General features: G+C 36.6%; 1 protein-coding gene across 7 annotated transcripts in view; it reads left to right on the plus strand.

The window, feature by feature from the left end:
• The window catches only part of BRD9 (bromodomain containing 9), a 56,125-nt gene that overhangs the window by 4,113 nt on the left and 35,819 nt on the right, over positions 1-16,193 (plus strand). For 2 of the 7 annotated variants that reach the window (XM_048839376.2, XM_048839377.2), the window contains exons 3-7: positions 2,746-2,878; positions 5,132-5,192; positions 7,810-7,954; positions 11,906-12,016; positions 12,751-12,926. In XM_048839376.2, coding sequence (XP_048695333.1) covers positions 2,746-2,878; positions 5,132-5,192; positions 7,810-7,954; positions 11,906-12,016; positions 12,751-12,926 — 626 coding nt within the window. The remainder of the gene's footprint in view (positions 1-2,745; positions 2,879-5,131; positions 5,193-7,809; positions 7,955-11,905; positions 12,017-12,750; positions 12,927-16,193) is intronic. The other 5 variants (XM_048839378.2, XM_048839380.2, XM_048839379.2 and 2 more) reach the window with 3 other exon arrangements.

A 16,193-nucleotide genomic window follows, 5' to 3' on the forward strand; every position in this document is an offset into this window, starting at 1 on the left:
CTAAATCTCTAATAATGCAAATACTTATGCATGTGTTTTTAAATTTACTCATGTGAGTAGCCCCATTGAAGTCCTCTACAACTAGTGTAACTATTTTTTGATTTCTTCACTTGCCATCATCATCTGTGTCTTTCTTTGTCACCTCCATGTCGGATGAGTTAATACGTTGTATGTGGGACTATCTTTAAAGACCACTTCAGTTGGTGCAGAATAGGACAGCCCTCTTGCTTAGCACAATGTTGTGCAGGATACTTGTTAAACCACAGTTTCAGATACTGCATTGTCTCCCTGTTAACATCTGAGGGCAGTTCAAGATGTTTCTTCATCTACAAAGCCCTATACGTGGGCTTGGCACAATTCAGTGTTTAATAGTTTTGACAGATATCAATGTTTATTTTTCACCATTTTTTCAATTTTTATAAGTTTAAATTTTCACATTTATAGGAAATTATGGGAGGAGTCAGACAATAACTAATGACAGTAGACCTTGAGATTCAGAAAGTTAAAACTTTATGAACTGTTAAAAAATAAATTGTCAACATCACATGTCAAAATATACAAAGTAAATATCCTTATTAGAGTTTGATTTAAGTCCTCAGGCTGCATATATCTTTGTCTATGTGAAAATTTCAGTTAATTTTTATGGACTTTTTTTTTTTGTTGGTTTGTTTGTGTATGATGAAATCAACATTTACGAATATTTACTGATTTAAAAAAACCTAATCCTTCCAAGCCTACCTTTGTGGTTTGGGTCCTAGTGACTGCTGCTCTCCCTGTTCTTCGTCAAAATATGTGATGTGGTCAGCTAACAGTCCTTAGATTTAATTACCCTTCCAGAGGTTCCCAATATCTTAATGTTCCCTGAGACAATTCATATGATGATTTGCAGAACAACGTAATGATTTTATTATAAATCTTTTACTGTATTACCCGCTAATCAGTCTTCATGACTGCTTGTCTACAATTGAAAATGTTGCATTTTTAAAATCTGATATGTTGCATCTCATTGGAGTTAGAAACAGGTGCTGTATTACATTAAGAATGGGAGAGTCCCAGCTTCTGAACTGAACCCAGCATGTGATTCTTGTCCTGGAAGTTCCCGATACGTCGGACTTCAAAACTAACATCCTTAGATATAGAAAATCTATTTTAGATCATGTTTAAAGGTTTCTGTGGCTCCCTTTGAGACCTGCACAGATACCCTTGATAACTAAGGCGCTTGGCTTTACCAAAAGGAGAGGGATTTAAAAAAAAAATAGTATAACCTTTTGTAAAACGCCTTAAAGCATTCCTAAAATAGCTCTTTTATAATGTACATAAAGTCCATGGTGTGTGATATAAAGATTTTATTGGCCCTCATTTGCAATAACCTGCATTTCTCACTTGTTTCTTTGCTAGTTGTAAATACCGTGGCTTTCCCAGACTTGTGCTACTGAAAGCTGTATATGTTGTACAAGATGAGACTGTCCTGTATTCCATAAATGGGCATGAAGTTAGTAACATCTGTAGTTAAGTAGTGTCAAAGCATTCTTCTTTTATTTGCTAAAATCTTTCTGAATCTTTTACCTTTCAGTTCTCCTAGATTCTTATAGGGCCTTCATCCCTGTAGTATTTGAAAACCTTCCAGTAGTGCATTAGGCACGGTGACTTGAATTATCTTCAACGTTTGTTTTCTGCCTGAGAGTGAATTTTTCTGGAAAGTTTGATCAAAAATGGATCAGAAATTCTTGAGAACAAGGCAATGGAAAAAATGGTTTCTGTTGTAGAAACATTTTTGCAACTTATTTTTGAACATCTCTATTACCACTAATTACCTGGGACTAAAAAACTGAAATTGCACAGAATAACAGCCATTAGGGAAGAAAAGTGTGTTGTGTTCTATAATGTGTTTTGTTTTTTTTACTTTGCTAAGTCACTATTTTCAGACCTTCATAATTAGCAGATGTGCAGTCTAAAATTATGGAACCTTTTAACAGTGATAGATCCAAATGTTGTAAATGAAAGAGGGCTGCACTGAGCATGCATCGGTAAGCACTGTAGTAAAAAATGGGAGTGAGGCCGCCTAATTCAATACAAGATTGCTCATGTGCTATGGAGGCTTACAGGAGAAGATCTGTCAAATATCTCCAATCTTGCAAAGCATTTGTAGTTGCCTCTACTGTGGAGTTTGAGTTTCAGCATACTTACTCCATCCCAGTGCATACTGTCTTCTACTTACTGCACCAGACAATAAATGTGCAATGAACAAGGCAAAACTACGTGCTTCTTGCTTCATCTTATAGTTACTATGAATGAAGTATCACAGCTGACCAGTTAGGGCTTACAGAACTTTACAGTTAACTGTGCTCTTTCATTGTGCAATTATTTGTACACATTTTAATGCCATTTTTTTCAGCAGAAGCATAGTAACTACCAACCAAAAAAAGTAGATGACTAGATACAGAAATGGAAATGATTTCAGACAGGTGGTATAAGTAACAGAAATCATTTTAAAGAAAGTATGTATAAGGTTATGCTTTAAACCATAATTGTCCATCTTACAGTTCAGCACTAGGAGTCTGTTTTTTTTCCCATAGGGATTTGAAGAAACTGTATATTTTTCTTTAAATTTCTTGACTTTCATAGGTGTCACTTGGATACTTAGTATTATTTTAATAAAAGGCTTTTGTATGAATATTCTATCTGAACCTGAACTGCTGTTTGTGAATGTCTTGTTTTAACTATCTCCTCTCATTGCTATATTAGGAAGAAAAGAAGAGAAAGAGGGAGAAAGAGCAGTGTGACACTGAGGGAGAAATGGATGACTTTGATCCTGGGAAAAAAGTGGAAGTTGAGCCACCTCCAGATCGCCCAGTCAGAGCTTGCAGAACTCAGCCAGGTAAGTGGCCAAGACTAGATGGGAAAACTGGAAAATTTAAATTTCCTAGTATGTTGTTTAAAATTTTTCATAACTGAGTGTTAAAATAATACTTCTGATAATATACTAGGACATTAAGTTTTCAAGCAGTATGTAGAGATTTCTGCTGAAATCCTTGGATTTCAGCAGATTTTCCAGGTTGGAAAGATACTCTATGAAAAGCAGTTATTCCTCTTAACGCCTTTGGGGCTTGATGGGTACATTCCCAGGTGCCAGTTAGAAGTAAATTTTCAGTTAATTCTTCACAAGTTCACATCAGAGCGCATTTGCCTGTTTGAAATATTAAAAAAAAGGATATTTAAGTTTCATTCCTGTATTGCTGTTTGCAGTATGTGCACCAGAATAAGGTGAACTGCAGATACATGTAATTATTTAGATTGAACGTATAAAGGACCTGTGCATTTCTCTAACTTCCTAACATGACATGAAAATATAACCTATAATAACAAAATGCAAAGAGGAGCAAAAGAGCCAGAGATCCCACACCAAAGCAGTGATTCAGCATGAAACATAACAAAATCCCTGTCCATAAGCTCCCCCCAAGTCCCTCTTCCCCCTCTAAATCATACCCTTCCCTCAGTGTCCTGTACAAAAATTGGTCTTTGCAATATGCCCTAAGTGTCAGAAAATTCACACTATTTTGGACCAGTACAGGAGCAAATCCACAGGCAAGGGAGAATGCCTCTCCAGCAGCAAGCTTTCTTTTCTAAATTGTCAGGCTTCAGTTCAAGCACCTACCTGATATTATTTGTGGCAGGCTCTCAAGTACACAGGTCCTAAGTCATTAAGTTATTAATTTGGCTTATATCACCTTAAAACCTTTTCAGGTGCCAACAGGCAGCTAGTGCATGTACCTGTAATGTGTGGTTTTTATCCCTTCTCACTATACAAATTCCATTAGATCCTAGAGCCAATGCTCAATATTAAATTTAGATAATCTTTATAAGCCATTTTTTAAAATTCCTTCAGACTTCTAAATTCTTAGAAATCCTTTCCCAACAAAAACTTCAGGACAAAGGAATCTCACTCCTGAGTGTCCTGTTAACTTTGCTTAGGCCGCTTCCTTGAAAGATACTTCAGTAAATGTCTAGCAGAAATCTGGACCTGTATGAAAATTAGCAGGCTTCATTTCAATCTTCATAAGATTAGAACGATGGTTGTTGACAGGGCAAATTAAAGACTGGAACTATACTTATCAAGTGAGCAAATCAATATTGAGGAATTGGCAGGTTATAGGTGCTCCCTAAATTGAGGGTGTAAGCCTACTGTCAGGATGGGCCATAATCCTACAGGTAATTCACATTGACTGCCTCTGAACACGCTGGAGCATTGAAAGCCTGGCAAATTTGAAATAGATGACTGTGATATGTGTCCTGTAGGCTGCTCTTTTTCACCTGTCTAGAGATGTGGCTTCCCCAAACATTTCATTTGTCCTTCCTGTTCTGGTTGAGGAAAGGGGAGAGGGTCTCTGTTACCCAGGTAAGAAGTGGGTCTTAATCTGCTTTCCAGGAGAATTCAGAATATTGCTTGTTTAATTCTTGCAACTGCTAAATCTGTGTACCCTCCTTGAAGTGCACAATCATTAAGGGATCAGTGTGCACTTCATAGATTCATCTGTGCGGTAATTAAAATATACTTGTGTCTCTAGCTCCTGTGTTTGTTCTTTGTCTTAATTTTTTAAAAATTAACCCAAATCTTAGGAAAACTGAATGCAAAAATTTTTGTAAATGGAACACTAAGGTTGCACTGATAAAATGAAGTGAGGAAATGCAGAAATCAGCACTTCTGCAGCAATATCTGCACAGTCAGGTGTCACACATGAAATCATTTTCCTGTTACACAGATGCCTGAATATATTACTCCTTGTTGTTAAATACTTGCCATAAAATATGCAGGTTGTGTGTCATGTACGATGATGTAGCTGTACGCACCATAGTGTGTGTATTTCTTTTACTTCTATTCTGCATGAACATTTCTCATTTAATATAATTAAATAACATATAAGGAAATAAAGCTTTATTGCATGTCAGGAATAGATTTATTGTATGTGCTTTTGCTGCCCTTGAAATGAAAGACTGAGTGACTTCTGGAGCGAGTTCGGGCTGTAGGGCTACGTATTAAAGACTTGGTTAGGTATAAAACATGAACTTTGTTCTGAAGTAAATACTTTCTTTCAACTGAACTTTATAAATATTTTTCACTCTCAAATTGCAGCTGAAAATGAGAGCACACCCATCCAACAATTATTAGAGCATTTCCTTCGTCAGTTGCAAAGGTAGGTCTGCATGTTATATAGGTAGATGGTAACTGATGCTTATTAACATGCTGCTTTAGAATCTTCTAATTTGGTCTTCATTTTGGGATGAATCATTTCAGACTGATTTATAATTTGGTTTATCGCCATTGCTACCTTACTGGAGCCAGAAAGAGAAACTATTCATGATTAATTGCATTTAGAAAAGTAGGAACTAGAAGTTTCCGTTGTCATTTGTAATTTGATTTTTGTTCTAGGACCCTTTATGTACATTAATTACTTATTTTAGGGATTGGAAACCAACCACAAACTTTTGTTCCATAAAATGGAATAATCTCTGGTCAAATCTTATGATTTATTCTCTATCTGATTCAAATAAAAGTTCATAATTAATGAGCTGATAAATCACTGGTTGGGGGAGGTTTTTTCATTTTATAATTTTTTTTGGAAGATATCAGCTCTGTACAGTCCAAGTCTTTGAAAAATCACTAGTAGAACCTATTTTTTCTCCCTTCGTAATAAAACTATACATTTTAAATTTGAGACTATTAATCAGCTGTTAATTCTAAAACTAGTTGATCAGGAACACCACTCTGAATTAACTGCTTTAGTAGAAAGAAGAAAAATGCAAATCAAAAAGATGAAAACCAGAGTTACTCCTGCAAGGTGTTGTGACCACAATTTCTACTGATCTTTTGTTGTTTAAGGAAAACTAATACAAGTGAAGTGCAGAATGCATACCAGTAAATCAATAAACAAACAGTTTCAAGCGCTGACTTATAAATAAAAATTAGGGCTGTCAAGCGATTAAAAAAATTAATTGCGATTAATCACACTGTTAAACAATAATAAAATACCATTTATTTAAAGAGTTTTGGATATTTTCTGCATTTTTAAATATAGTTGATTTCAGTTACAACACAGAATACAAAGTATACAGTGCCTACTTTATATTTTTTATTACAAATATTTGTACTGTAAAAAACAAAAGAAATCGTATTTTTCAGTTCACCTAATACAAGTACTGTGGTGCAATCTCTTTATCATGAAAGTTGAACTTACAAATGTAGAATTATGTACAAAAAAACCCCTGCATTCAAAAACAAAATAATCTAAAACTTTAGAGCCTACAAATCCATTAAGTCCTACTTCTTGTTCAGCCAATCGCTAAGAGAAACAAGTTTGTTTACATTTACAGTAGATAATGCTGCCCGCTTCTTGTTTACAATGTCACCTGAAAGAGAGAACAGGCATTCGCATGGCACTGTTGTAGCCGTCATTGCAAGATATTTATGTGCCAGATACGCTAAAGATTCATATGTCCCTTCATGCTTCAGCCACCATTCCAGAGGACATGCGTCCATGCTGATAACGTGTTCTGCTCAATAACCATCCAAAGCACTGTAGACCGACGCATGTTCATTTTCATCATCTGCGTCAGATGCCACCAACAGAAGTTTGATTTTCCATTTTGGTGGTTTGGATTCTGTAGTTTCCGCATTGGAGTGTTACTCTTTTTTAAGACTTCTGAAATCATGCTCCACACCCCGTTCCAATCAGATTTTGGAAGGCACTTCAGATTCTAAAACATTGGGTTGAGTGCTGTAGCTATCTTTAGAAATTTCACTTTGATACCTTCTTTGCATTTTGTCAAATCTGCAGTGAAAGTGTTGTTAAAACGAACAACATGTGCTGGGTCATCATCCAAGACTGCTATAACATGAAATATATGGCAGAATGTTGGTAAAACAGAACAGGAGACATACAATTCTCCACCAAGGAGCTCAGTCACAAATTTAATTAATGCATTATTTTTTTAAAAAGCATCAGCATGGAAGCATGTCCTCTGGAACTGTGGCCAAAGCATGAAGGAGCATACGAATGTTTAGAAAAACTGCCATATAAATACTTTGCAATGCCAGCCACAAAAGTGCCATGCGAACGCCTATTCTCACTTTCAGGTGACATTGTAAATAAGAAGTGGGCAGCATTATCTCCCATAAATGTAAACAAACTTGGTGTCTTAGAGATTGGCTGAACAAGAAGTTGGACTAAGTGGACTTGTAAGCTCTAAAGTTTTACGTTGTTTTGTTTTTGAGTGCAGCTAGGTAACAAATAAAAATCTACATTTGTAAGCTGTACTTACAGGGTAAAGAGATTGCAGTACAGTACTTGTATGAGGTGAATTGAAAAATACTTTTGTTTGCCATTTTTACAGTGCACATATTGGTAATAAAAAATATAAAGTGAGCACTGTCAACTTTGTATACTGTGTTGTAATTGAAATCAATATGTTTAATAATGAAGAAAAACATCCAAAAATATTTAATACATTTCAGTTGTTTAAGAGTACTATTAAAACTGCGATTAATCACGATACATATCTTTAATTGTGATTGGTTTTTTTGTTAATTGCTTGAGTTAACTGCAATTAATTGACACCCCTAATAAAAATATTTCCAAACAGACTAAATATTCTTAAATCAAGTCAAAATTCTCTCTCCCATATCAGCAGACGGATGCAGATACTTTTTTTTAAGTGACAACTGGTGTTAATGACATAAAATGATATGTTATAAGGAGTAGTGATCATTTTCTTTACTAGCATAATTATATATACTTTTTATTCCATTTTTAGGAAAGATCCTCATGGGTTTTTTGCTTTTCCAGTCACAGATGCCATTGCTCCTGGATATTCCATGATAATAAAACATCCCATGGATTTTGGCACTATGAAGGACAAAATAGCAGCAAATGAGTACAAATCAGTTACCGAATTCAAGGTGAAGTGATAAGAATTTGGTTACTTCAAAACATTTTCAATAAAAAAACTTTAATTTGAGTGAGATTTTTAGGTGAAATTAATTCATGTCAGTCAGGCTTCTAACATGTCATTCACTTATAAATAATTCATCACACTTTTTTATATCCTGTTGGTAGGAGTGGGAACATACTGTATACTCTATAATCTGTCCTGCTGTCCTAGGGCAACTGCTAAGATTATTGCAGACCAAGAATGTGTACTACCGATAAAGTTACTGTGGTATGCAGTTCAGTGCTACAAGGAGATAACATTCAGAAAAAACATTCAAGAAGGACTCGTTTTAGAGAACTCCAGATGATTTGTTTAAATCTAGATTTGTTCATTAGTGACCAAAAGGTGATGGTGCCCTTTGGAGGCACTTTGACTTATGTTAAATGATCGTGATGTTCTATGACATAAATGAAATGTGCTGTATGTGGAAATTTCAGCTCCGCTTTAACTAGAGAGCTGCTATTAACATCTCCATAATTCCTTGGCAGATACTTTATGTAAGGGCAGGTCTACACTAGAAGCGCTACATCGGTGCAGCTGCGCTGCTGTAGCGTGTCTGATGAAGACGCTCTATGCCGACGGCAGAGTGCTCTGCCGTTGGCATAATTTCTCCAACTCTGCAAGAAGCAGGATCTATGTTGGGGGAGAGCATCTGCCAACACCGCGCCAGTGTGGACAGCGCTTAGGGTGCTGTAACTTGCGTTGCTCAGGGGGTTGGCTTTTTTTTAAGTTAGGTCGATTTAAGCAGTAATGTAGACCTGCCCTCTGACAAAGAATAATTCTAATTTTAGTTTGTATAATCTTTTTGTACAGTTAGTGTTTCTTTCTTTGATTATTGCCTTTTCCAAGTGATTTACAGTTTGAAATTGCCAGCTAGCATTGGCCCAGTTTCTTGGTTATTGATGGCTTGTTTTAGGGGATTTGAGGAAATGGCCTGTTTCACTCCCATGGGAGTGAAACATTTTGGTTCTATTTACCGGGAACTACATTGGTGGGGTTGCTTGCTCCACTGGTGATGGATGAAAACAAGATGTTCATAGTGATTCTTTTAGATCCATCAACTGCCTTAAATATCATTGTTCATAAGGTGGTATTGATGCATCTTTAGAACTTAATAGAGTTTGGTGGTGTGGCTGTTGAGTGGTTCTGTTCCTTGCTTTGAGAGGTCAAGGTGGTATTGGGCAAACAATTACTTGTCTTTCACAAAGGTGCTCTCACTCAGGGTTGCTCTCTTGTTCAGTGAAGTATGAGACCATTATGGGAGTTGGTAAGAAAGGTCTGGGTTGCAGTGTCTTCAGTGTACTAACACTTACCTTTTTGTTTCTATCTCTTCCAACTCCACTGGTTCATTGGAATGAGCTATTCAGCATCTTAATAGCAAGACGTGGATGAGAGTTGGAAGGCTGAGTTTCAACACAGGCAAGACTGAAATAGTGGTTGTCGGCAGGGGGGAAGCCACCCTAGAAATTATGGCAATTATATCATGGCCCCCTATTAACAGGATTGTGTCTCGTTTGTTTCTGAAGTCTTCACCTGTGTTTCTTTTTGTAGCTCCAGTTTCTACTGAATAGTCTGGGAGTAGAGGTTGCCAAGTGTCTCATCTCCTGTACTTGACAAAGAGTTTGCATCTTTTTCTTTCAGATGTGGGTTTCATCACTGTGGTTCATACTTTGTCATCTCAAGGTTGCTTGTTGCAGTACATTCTATATTTCTTATGGGCATAGTCCCACATGGAAATTGTAGCTGGTGCAAAATGTGATGGTTCCCTTATTAAGTGTACAGAAAGCACATTACGCCAATATTCCATGATAAGCCCTGACTCGTATTTGATTTTGAGATGAAGTTCGAGCTGTTGGGATTTACCTATAAAGCCATAAATGTTCATTCTAGTTCTGTTTATAGGAGTGATCTCAACTGCTGCTACACCAGTTATGATTATCTGAGGTACTTGATCTGAATAAATATTTCCGTGTAAGAGAAGAGTCATTCAGAAACATACGTGTCAACTAAGGAAAGAGAATGGGTGAGGGAGCCTGCGATAGCTTTGTTGCCAAGGAGTGGCGCTTATTCCAAGGCCAGTAGCTTAGGAAAAGATTTTTGTCCTCCCCATACAGCTCTTCAGAAGGAGTCATGTCACATAGAGCCCAGACTCCCTACCTTGTTTGCTCCTTCACTCATGCCTTTGTTCACGGTCCCCCATTTCTGTCCCTCAAATTGTCTCTTTAATCGAAGAGGCTTGAGGCAAATCACTTAACCTCAAGTGGTCACAGCAGCTGTGACTGTGCCCCTCTGCTTCTTTAGCATTGTATTGATGGTTTTTGCCCTTGGTATCAGAGCAGGACTTTCCCAATCCCTGCCTTGAAACAGGAAATTAAGAAAAGAAGGATTTATTCTAATTTAAAGAGTTTCTTTTGAGATCAGAATCTGGTTAGGAGTTTAGGCCCAGATTTTCAAAGGTCTTTAGGCACTTAAAGATGCAGTTAGGCACTTAATGAGATTTTCAAAAGCACCTAAGTGCCTAACTCCAATTATAGGCACCTAGGGGCTTTTTTTAAATCCCATTAGGCTCCAATCTGCATTTAAAAATGCCTAAACACCTTTGAAAATCTGGCCGTGAGACTATAAACTCCAAAGGCTTGTTTTTCGAGAGGCATAGAATTCCTTGCACAAAAGTGCACGCACAGTTAGGGTATGTTCATGCACAAGTGACCAAGAAATTATGATTTGCATTGAGTAGCTACCTGATTTGTGTGCAGAGACTCATTCAAATCTAGTTGTTTGTACAGCCACCCTTTCAGTATTTAAGTGTTAGTGGGAGTTACAGTCACCTTTGGGAACCAGTGCTATCAAGCTAGCTCTAATTTATCATGTCATGATCTAATTTAATGAAGGCCAAGGGACTTGAGTGTTTGCTTTGATTCTTGCTTTGCAAAACTTTCATATCCATTTCAAGTCTACAGAAGAATTTTTTTAAATAGTTCATGGAGCTCATATAAAACTGTTAGTAATACTTTCCATTGGGTTATTGTGAGAGAATAATAATGAATAGTGTTCTTTTTTTAATGTGCATGGAAAGGAATTGCACACTTAAAAGGCTTATCCAATTTGTATCAGAATATGGCTTTGTTACTGATGCCTGTAGAGCAGTCCTGCAGTAAGAAGTAGCAGATTTTAAAGGGAACATGGAAAGCAAAAGAAGAAAATGTGTTTATGCCTTTTCTACTTTTTTTTATTTTTATGATTAAAGGATGTCTGAAAGGTAGTTTCAAAAATGCTTTTACTTTAGAAATTCTGTTCTTCTGTACCCTGTTTCTCTCGAAAGACACTATAGAACTGGAATAGTAACATCAGAGATGTCATGCAATTAAACCAGAGTAAGAGAAGTGATTTTTATTCAGGCTGTTCTAAAATTCCTCGTTGCATGCTTTTGTTTACATCGTTTTAATTTAAATTGGAATAAATGATTGGGAGGGAAGGGAAAAATGTCTGTCTTAAAGATTCAGTGACACACAAACCTTCAGTTAAGGAGTGAGAGAGCTCACAATACAGATCTGTGACTACTCCATTCCATCAGTGAGTCCGCCTGGAAAATCAGGGAAAACTAGACTTTATATTCCAGCTACTTCTGAGTTTAAAAAATGAACAAGGAAAAAGTTGTGTGTGCATAAATAAAATTTAACCTTTCGGGACAGCACTGAACATCATAAGGAAGCAAAAAAGGTGCAACCCTTTGCAAGTCACTTTTACTTCATATTCACTTAATGTGCTTGAACACTTCTTGGTGTTCTCAAAATGTCTTTGCATTGAATGCTTCTTAATGTGGCTGTCTTCACAGGATGTTATCTGGAGCTCTTTCTTATGTTCAGTTATTGAAGGAGGTATGAAGTTTTAGCAACTCTTGTGTTTTTGTGTTTTTCAGGCAGATTTTAAACTGATGTGTGATAATGCAATGACGTACAACAGACCAGATACTGTGTACTACAAGCTAGCCAAGAAGATACTCCACACAGGCTTTAAGATGATGAGCAAAGTAAGAGATCTATTAAAAACAAAAAGCAGAAAAGATTGGTTAAACTGACAAGGACTATAATCAGTCATAGTGATAAACATTATTTCATCCATCTGTCATTAATTATAGCAGTGCCCACCCGTGCTGCTATATTTAAGGGCTTGTCGGCATTTCCATTATAACCCCCCTTTCTTTTAGGTCCTGATTATGCACCACTGAAATCAGTGGGAACTTTGCCACTAACTTTAATGGGAGCAGAAACAGGGCCTAAATCTATATAACCCAACTATAAAAATTTGTTTCAGGCTGAAACTTTGGACACAAGGTTTCACTTGAGAAACAAATTTCATTTACCCTATTGATTTTAAAGGAGCTGAGCTTTTTTTAAAAAGTTTTGACTGTAAAAAGATAGTGGATTTGAGGGAATTTTCCCATGTCTATTACTCTAAAATAGTTGTTAATGTGGACTAGTGTTTATAGGCTACCTTGCATGTGTGTTGCAGTTCAATTATGGTAAGTCTATATGTAAAAGAGGCAGCTATATCTACATGTGTAGTTCTTATTTGTTTCTTGATAGTCGGGCTGAGAAATTCTGGTGCCATGCTACCATGACCAAATCATGTTGCATCACCATTGGAAGTTAGACAATAGGAGCAAAATAAGGCCATGGCCATTCCCATCCCATCCCATTATCATAGCATCTTGGCTATGAGGGAAAGGTAAAGTCCCTGCCGCTCTGTCCTTTCTGATTCTAGGAACGGCTGTTAGCTTTGAAGCGCAGCATGTCGTTTATGCAGGACATGGATTTTTCTCAGCAGGCAGCTCTTTTGGGTGATGAAGACACAGCTGTTGAGGAACCTGTTCCTGAAGTCGTTCCTGTACAAGTAGAGACTACCAAGAAATCCAAAAAGCCAAGTAAAGAAGTTATTAGGTAAAGGTCTTAATGGAAATGCATACTGCTTTGTGGCAGCTATTGTACTCTCGATCAATGCAGCAGGCCAGGCTTGGGTAAGGAGTAGGGTTTTGCAGTTTTGTGTTTGATACTTGAAGTAATACAATGTTAACATGAAATTTGATCATGCAGTAGTTTCACAGCTTGATGATTCCAAATCTATTACAAACCATATTGCTTCTAAGGCTGAATATACCTCCCTCTGCAAACTAACCTGACATGGCTGTTGATGAATAGATAAATATTTTCGCCTCCACTTTTACATGCTCTAAAATTGAGATCTGACTTTATTTTAATGGTGGCTTAAAGCCTCTGTCACTTTTTATCATCACATTTCCCAAAAGTTCTTGAAGTTGCAGAAATAGTTCCTGTGAATAATGTCAAAACCTACTGAGAAATTTTGAACTTCAAGTTTTTAAAGGATGACTGTTTTGACACCAATGTTATGAAATAGATGTTGCAAACAAAAGTCCAAAATTAGTAAATAGTAGGTTTTTTTAAACTGAATGTTTGTGTATCCCTTTAAACATGTTTTATGAGGCATTTTTTCTTTTCCCCTCTTGTTTATAAGGGTCTTTTGATCAAAGGAAACAGTAAAACTAGCAGTTTTGTCAAATGAACAGAGTAAACACACTAGAAAAAGTAGTAAACTTTTTTGCAAACATTTTTCAGTTAAGGTAATCTTGCCTATTATAATTAGTAACTATACTAGGTTCAAAATTTCCAGTCAACTATTGCTTTTTTTCCAAGTTTATGGTGTCCCTTTAAATATAAAAAAATTTAGAATATAATCTGCCACAGCGATTTTTGGAACAGACCTGGTGATTGACAGCTCTGGTAATCATCGTTAGTGTCTAATGGAAGAAACAGATTAATTTAGCAGTTCTGTCTGTGTGCGTTTGAGAGAGAGACAGAGATGTGGGGTTAAAAATAGACCTCTTCAAATGTTTGAGTGTTTGCATTGACTGGAATTATTATACAGTAGAACCTCAGAGTTCTGAGCACCTGAGGTACGAACTGACCGATCAACCACACACCTCTTTTGGAACCAGAAGTATGCAATCAGGCAGCAGCCAAGACCAAAAAAAAGAAGCAAATTCAGTGCTGTACAGAACTGTGTTAAATGTAAATTACTAAAAAATAAAGGGAAAGTTTTAAAAAAAGATTTGACAAGGTAAGGAAACAGTTTTTGTGCTTGTTTCATTTAAATTAAGATGGTTAAAAGCAGCATTTTTCTTCTGCCTAGTAAAGTTTCAAAGCTGTATTAAGTTAATGGTCAGTTATAGACTTTTAAAAGAACTACCATAAAGTTTTGTTCAAAGTTATGAAAATTTCATAGTTATTAACAACCTCCATTCCCAAGGTGTTTGTAACTTTGAGGTTCTACTGTAGTGGGAGAGAGTTGTACAACAGTGTAAGTGCTAGTGCTTTCATTCATAAAACTGGTTTATTTTTCATGGGCTTCTTGATGGAATTGAGGAGAATAAACTGGAAGTAGAATTCTGTTAATGGGAATACAAACTCAACATTTACATACAAAATAAGGAGGAGCACCTTCATTTAGGTTTGTACAGTGCCCAGCACAATAGGGCCCAAATTCTGATTAATTCTTACGGCCCCCATTACCATAGTATCTGAGGACTTCATAGTCTTTAATTTACTTATTCTCAAAACACAGGCGGTCTATGGCAGAGCAGGGCATTGAGTCTCCCAGGTTCCAGGCTAATGCCTTGACTACTGGACCATCCTTCGTTTTGGTGCTCTACCAAAGTATAAACTCAGATAACTGAATTACTAGTCTCAAATTCCATCCAGGAGATCAAATTCTGAAGTGGTTTGCACCTTCTCCTGGTCCCCTCAATGTTTATATAACTCCCTTGGGCTTAATTACTTAGATTCACACTCATTTACCAACTTACATCTTGCACAACCTGAAGGGCTTGATCGTGTACCATTAAGGTCAGCAGGAGTTCTTCTGCAATGGGAGCAAAACCGGAACCTAAAGGTACATGTTTGTACAGCCATGACTCATGATAAAAAAGGTGAGAGGGAACCCTTTAGGTTTTTTTCCAGTAGAATGTTGTAAAGTACATTTTTTTAAAAAAATTTAAGTTTTAAGTTCCATTTAGAATCCTAAGTGCCTGAGTCACTTTTGAAAATGTCACTGATCAAGTTTCCTGAACAGAAGTGTAGAAATTTGACACACTCAACATTGGACGGAGTCAGAGAGACCTAAGCTTTTAATGTTTTTAAACAATTAGTTAATGGGATATAATATTATCATTAGGGCTATCAAGTGATTAAAAAGAATACAATATCAAGATAACAATAATAGAATACTATTTATATAAATATTTTTGGATGTTTTCCATTTTTTCAAATATATTGATTTCCGTTACAACACAGGATACAAAGGATACTGTGCTCACTTTATTTATTTTTTATTAATATTTGCACTATAAAAATAAAAAATAGAATTTTTCAATTCACTCAGGACAAGTACTGAAGTGCAGTCTCTTTTTATCATGAAATTTGAACCTACAAATGTAGAATTATGTGCAAAAAAACCCCTGCATTCAAACATAAAACAATGTAAAACTTTAGACCCTTCAAGCCCACTCAGTCCTACTTCTCGTTCAGCTAATCGCTCAGACAAACAAGTTTGTTTACATTTGCAGGGGATAATGCTGCCTGCTTCTTGTTTACAGCGTCACCTGAAAGTGAGAACAGGCATTCGCATGGCACTGTTGTAGCTGACATTGCAAGATATTTACGTGCCAGATGCACTAAAGATTCATATGTCCCTTCATGCTTCAACCACCATTCCAGAGGACAAGCGTCCATGCTGATGATGGGTTCTGCTCAATAATGATCCAATGCATGTTCATTTTCATCATCTGAGTTAGATGCCATTGGCAGAAGGTTGATGGTTTGTTTTTTTTTTCTTGGTGGTTTGACTTCTGTAGTTTCTGCATCGGAGTGTTGTTCTTTTAAGACTTCTGAAAGCTCCACACCCCGTCCCAATCAGATTTTTGAAGGCACTTCAGACTCTTAAATCTTGTGTCAAATGCTGTAGCTATCTTTAGAAATCTCACATTGGTACCTTTTTAGCATTTTGTCAAATCTGCAGTGAATGTGTTCTTAAAACGAACAACATGTGTTGGGTCGTTGTCCGAAACTGCTAAATAGTCCGAAACTATTAAAAGGAAATATATGGCAGAATGTGGGTAAAACACAGCAGGAGAC

The sequence above is a fragment of the Caretta caretta genome, chromosome 2 (assembly GCF_965140235.1).
Source record: "Caretta caretta isolate rCarCar2 chromosome 2, rCarCar1.hap1, whole genome shotgun sequence".
In the NCBI taxonomy this organism is placed as follows: Eukaryota; Metazoa; Chordata; order Testudines; family Cheloniidae; genus Caretta; species Caretta caretta.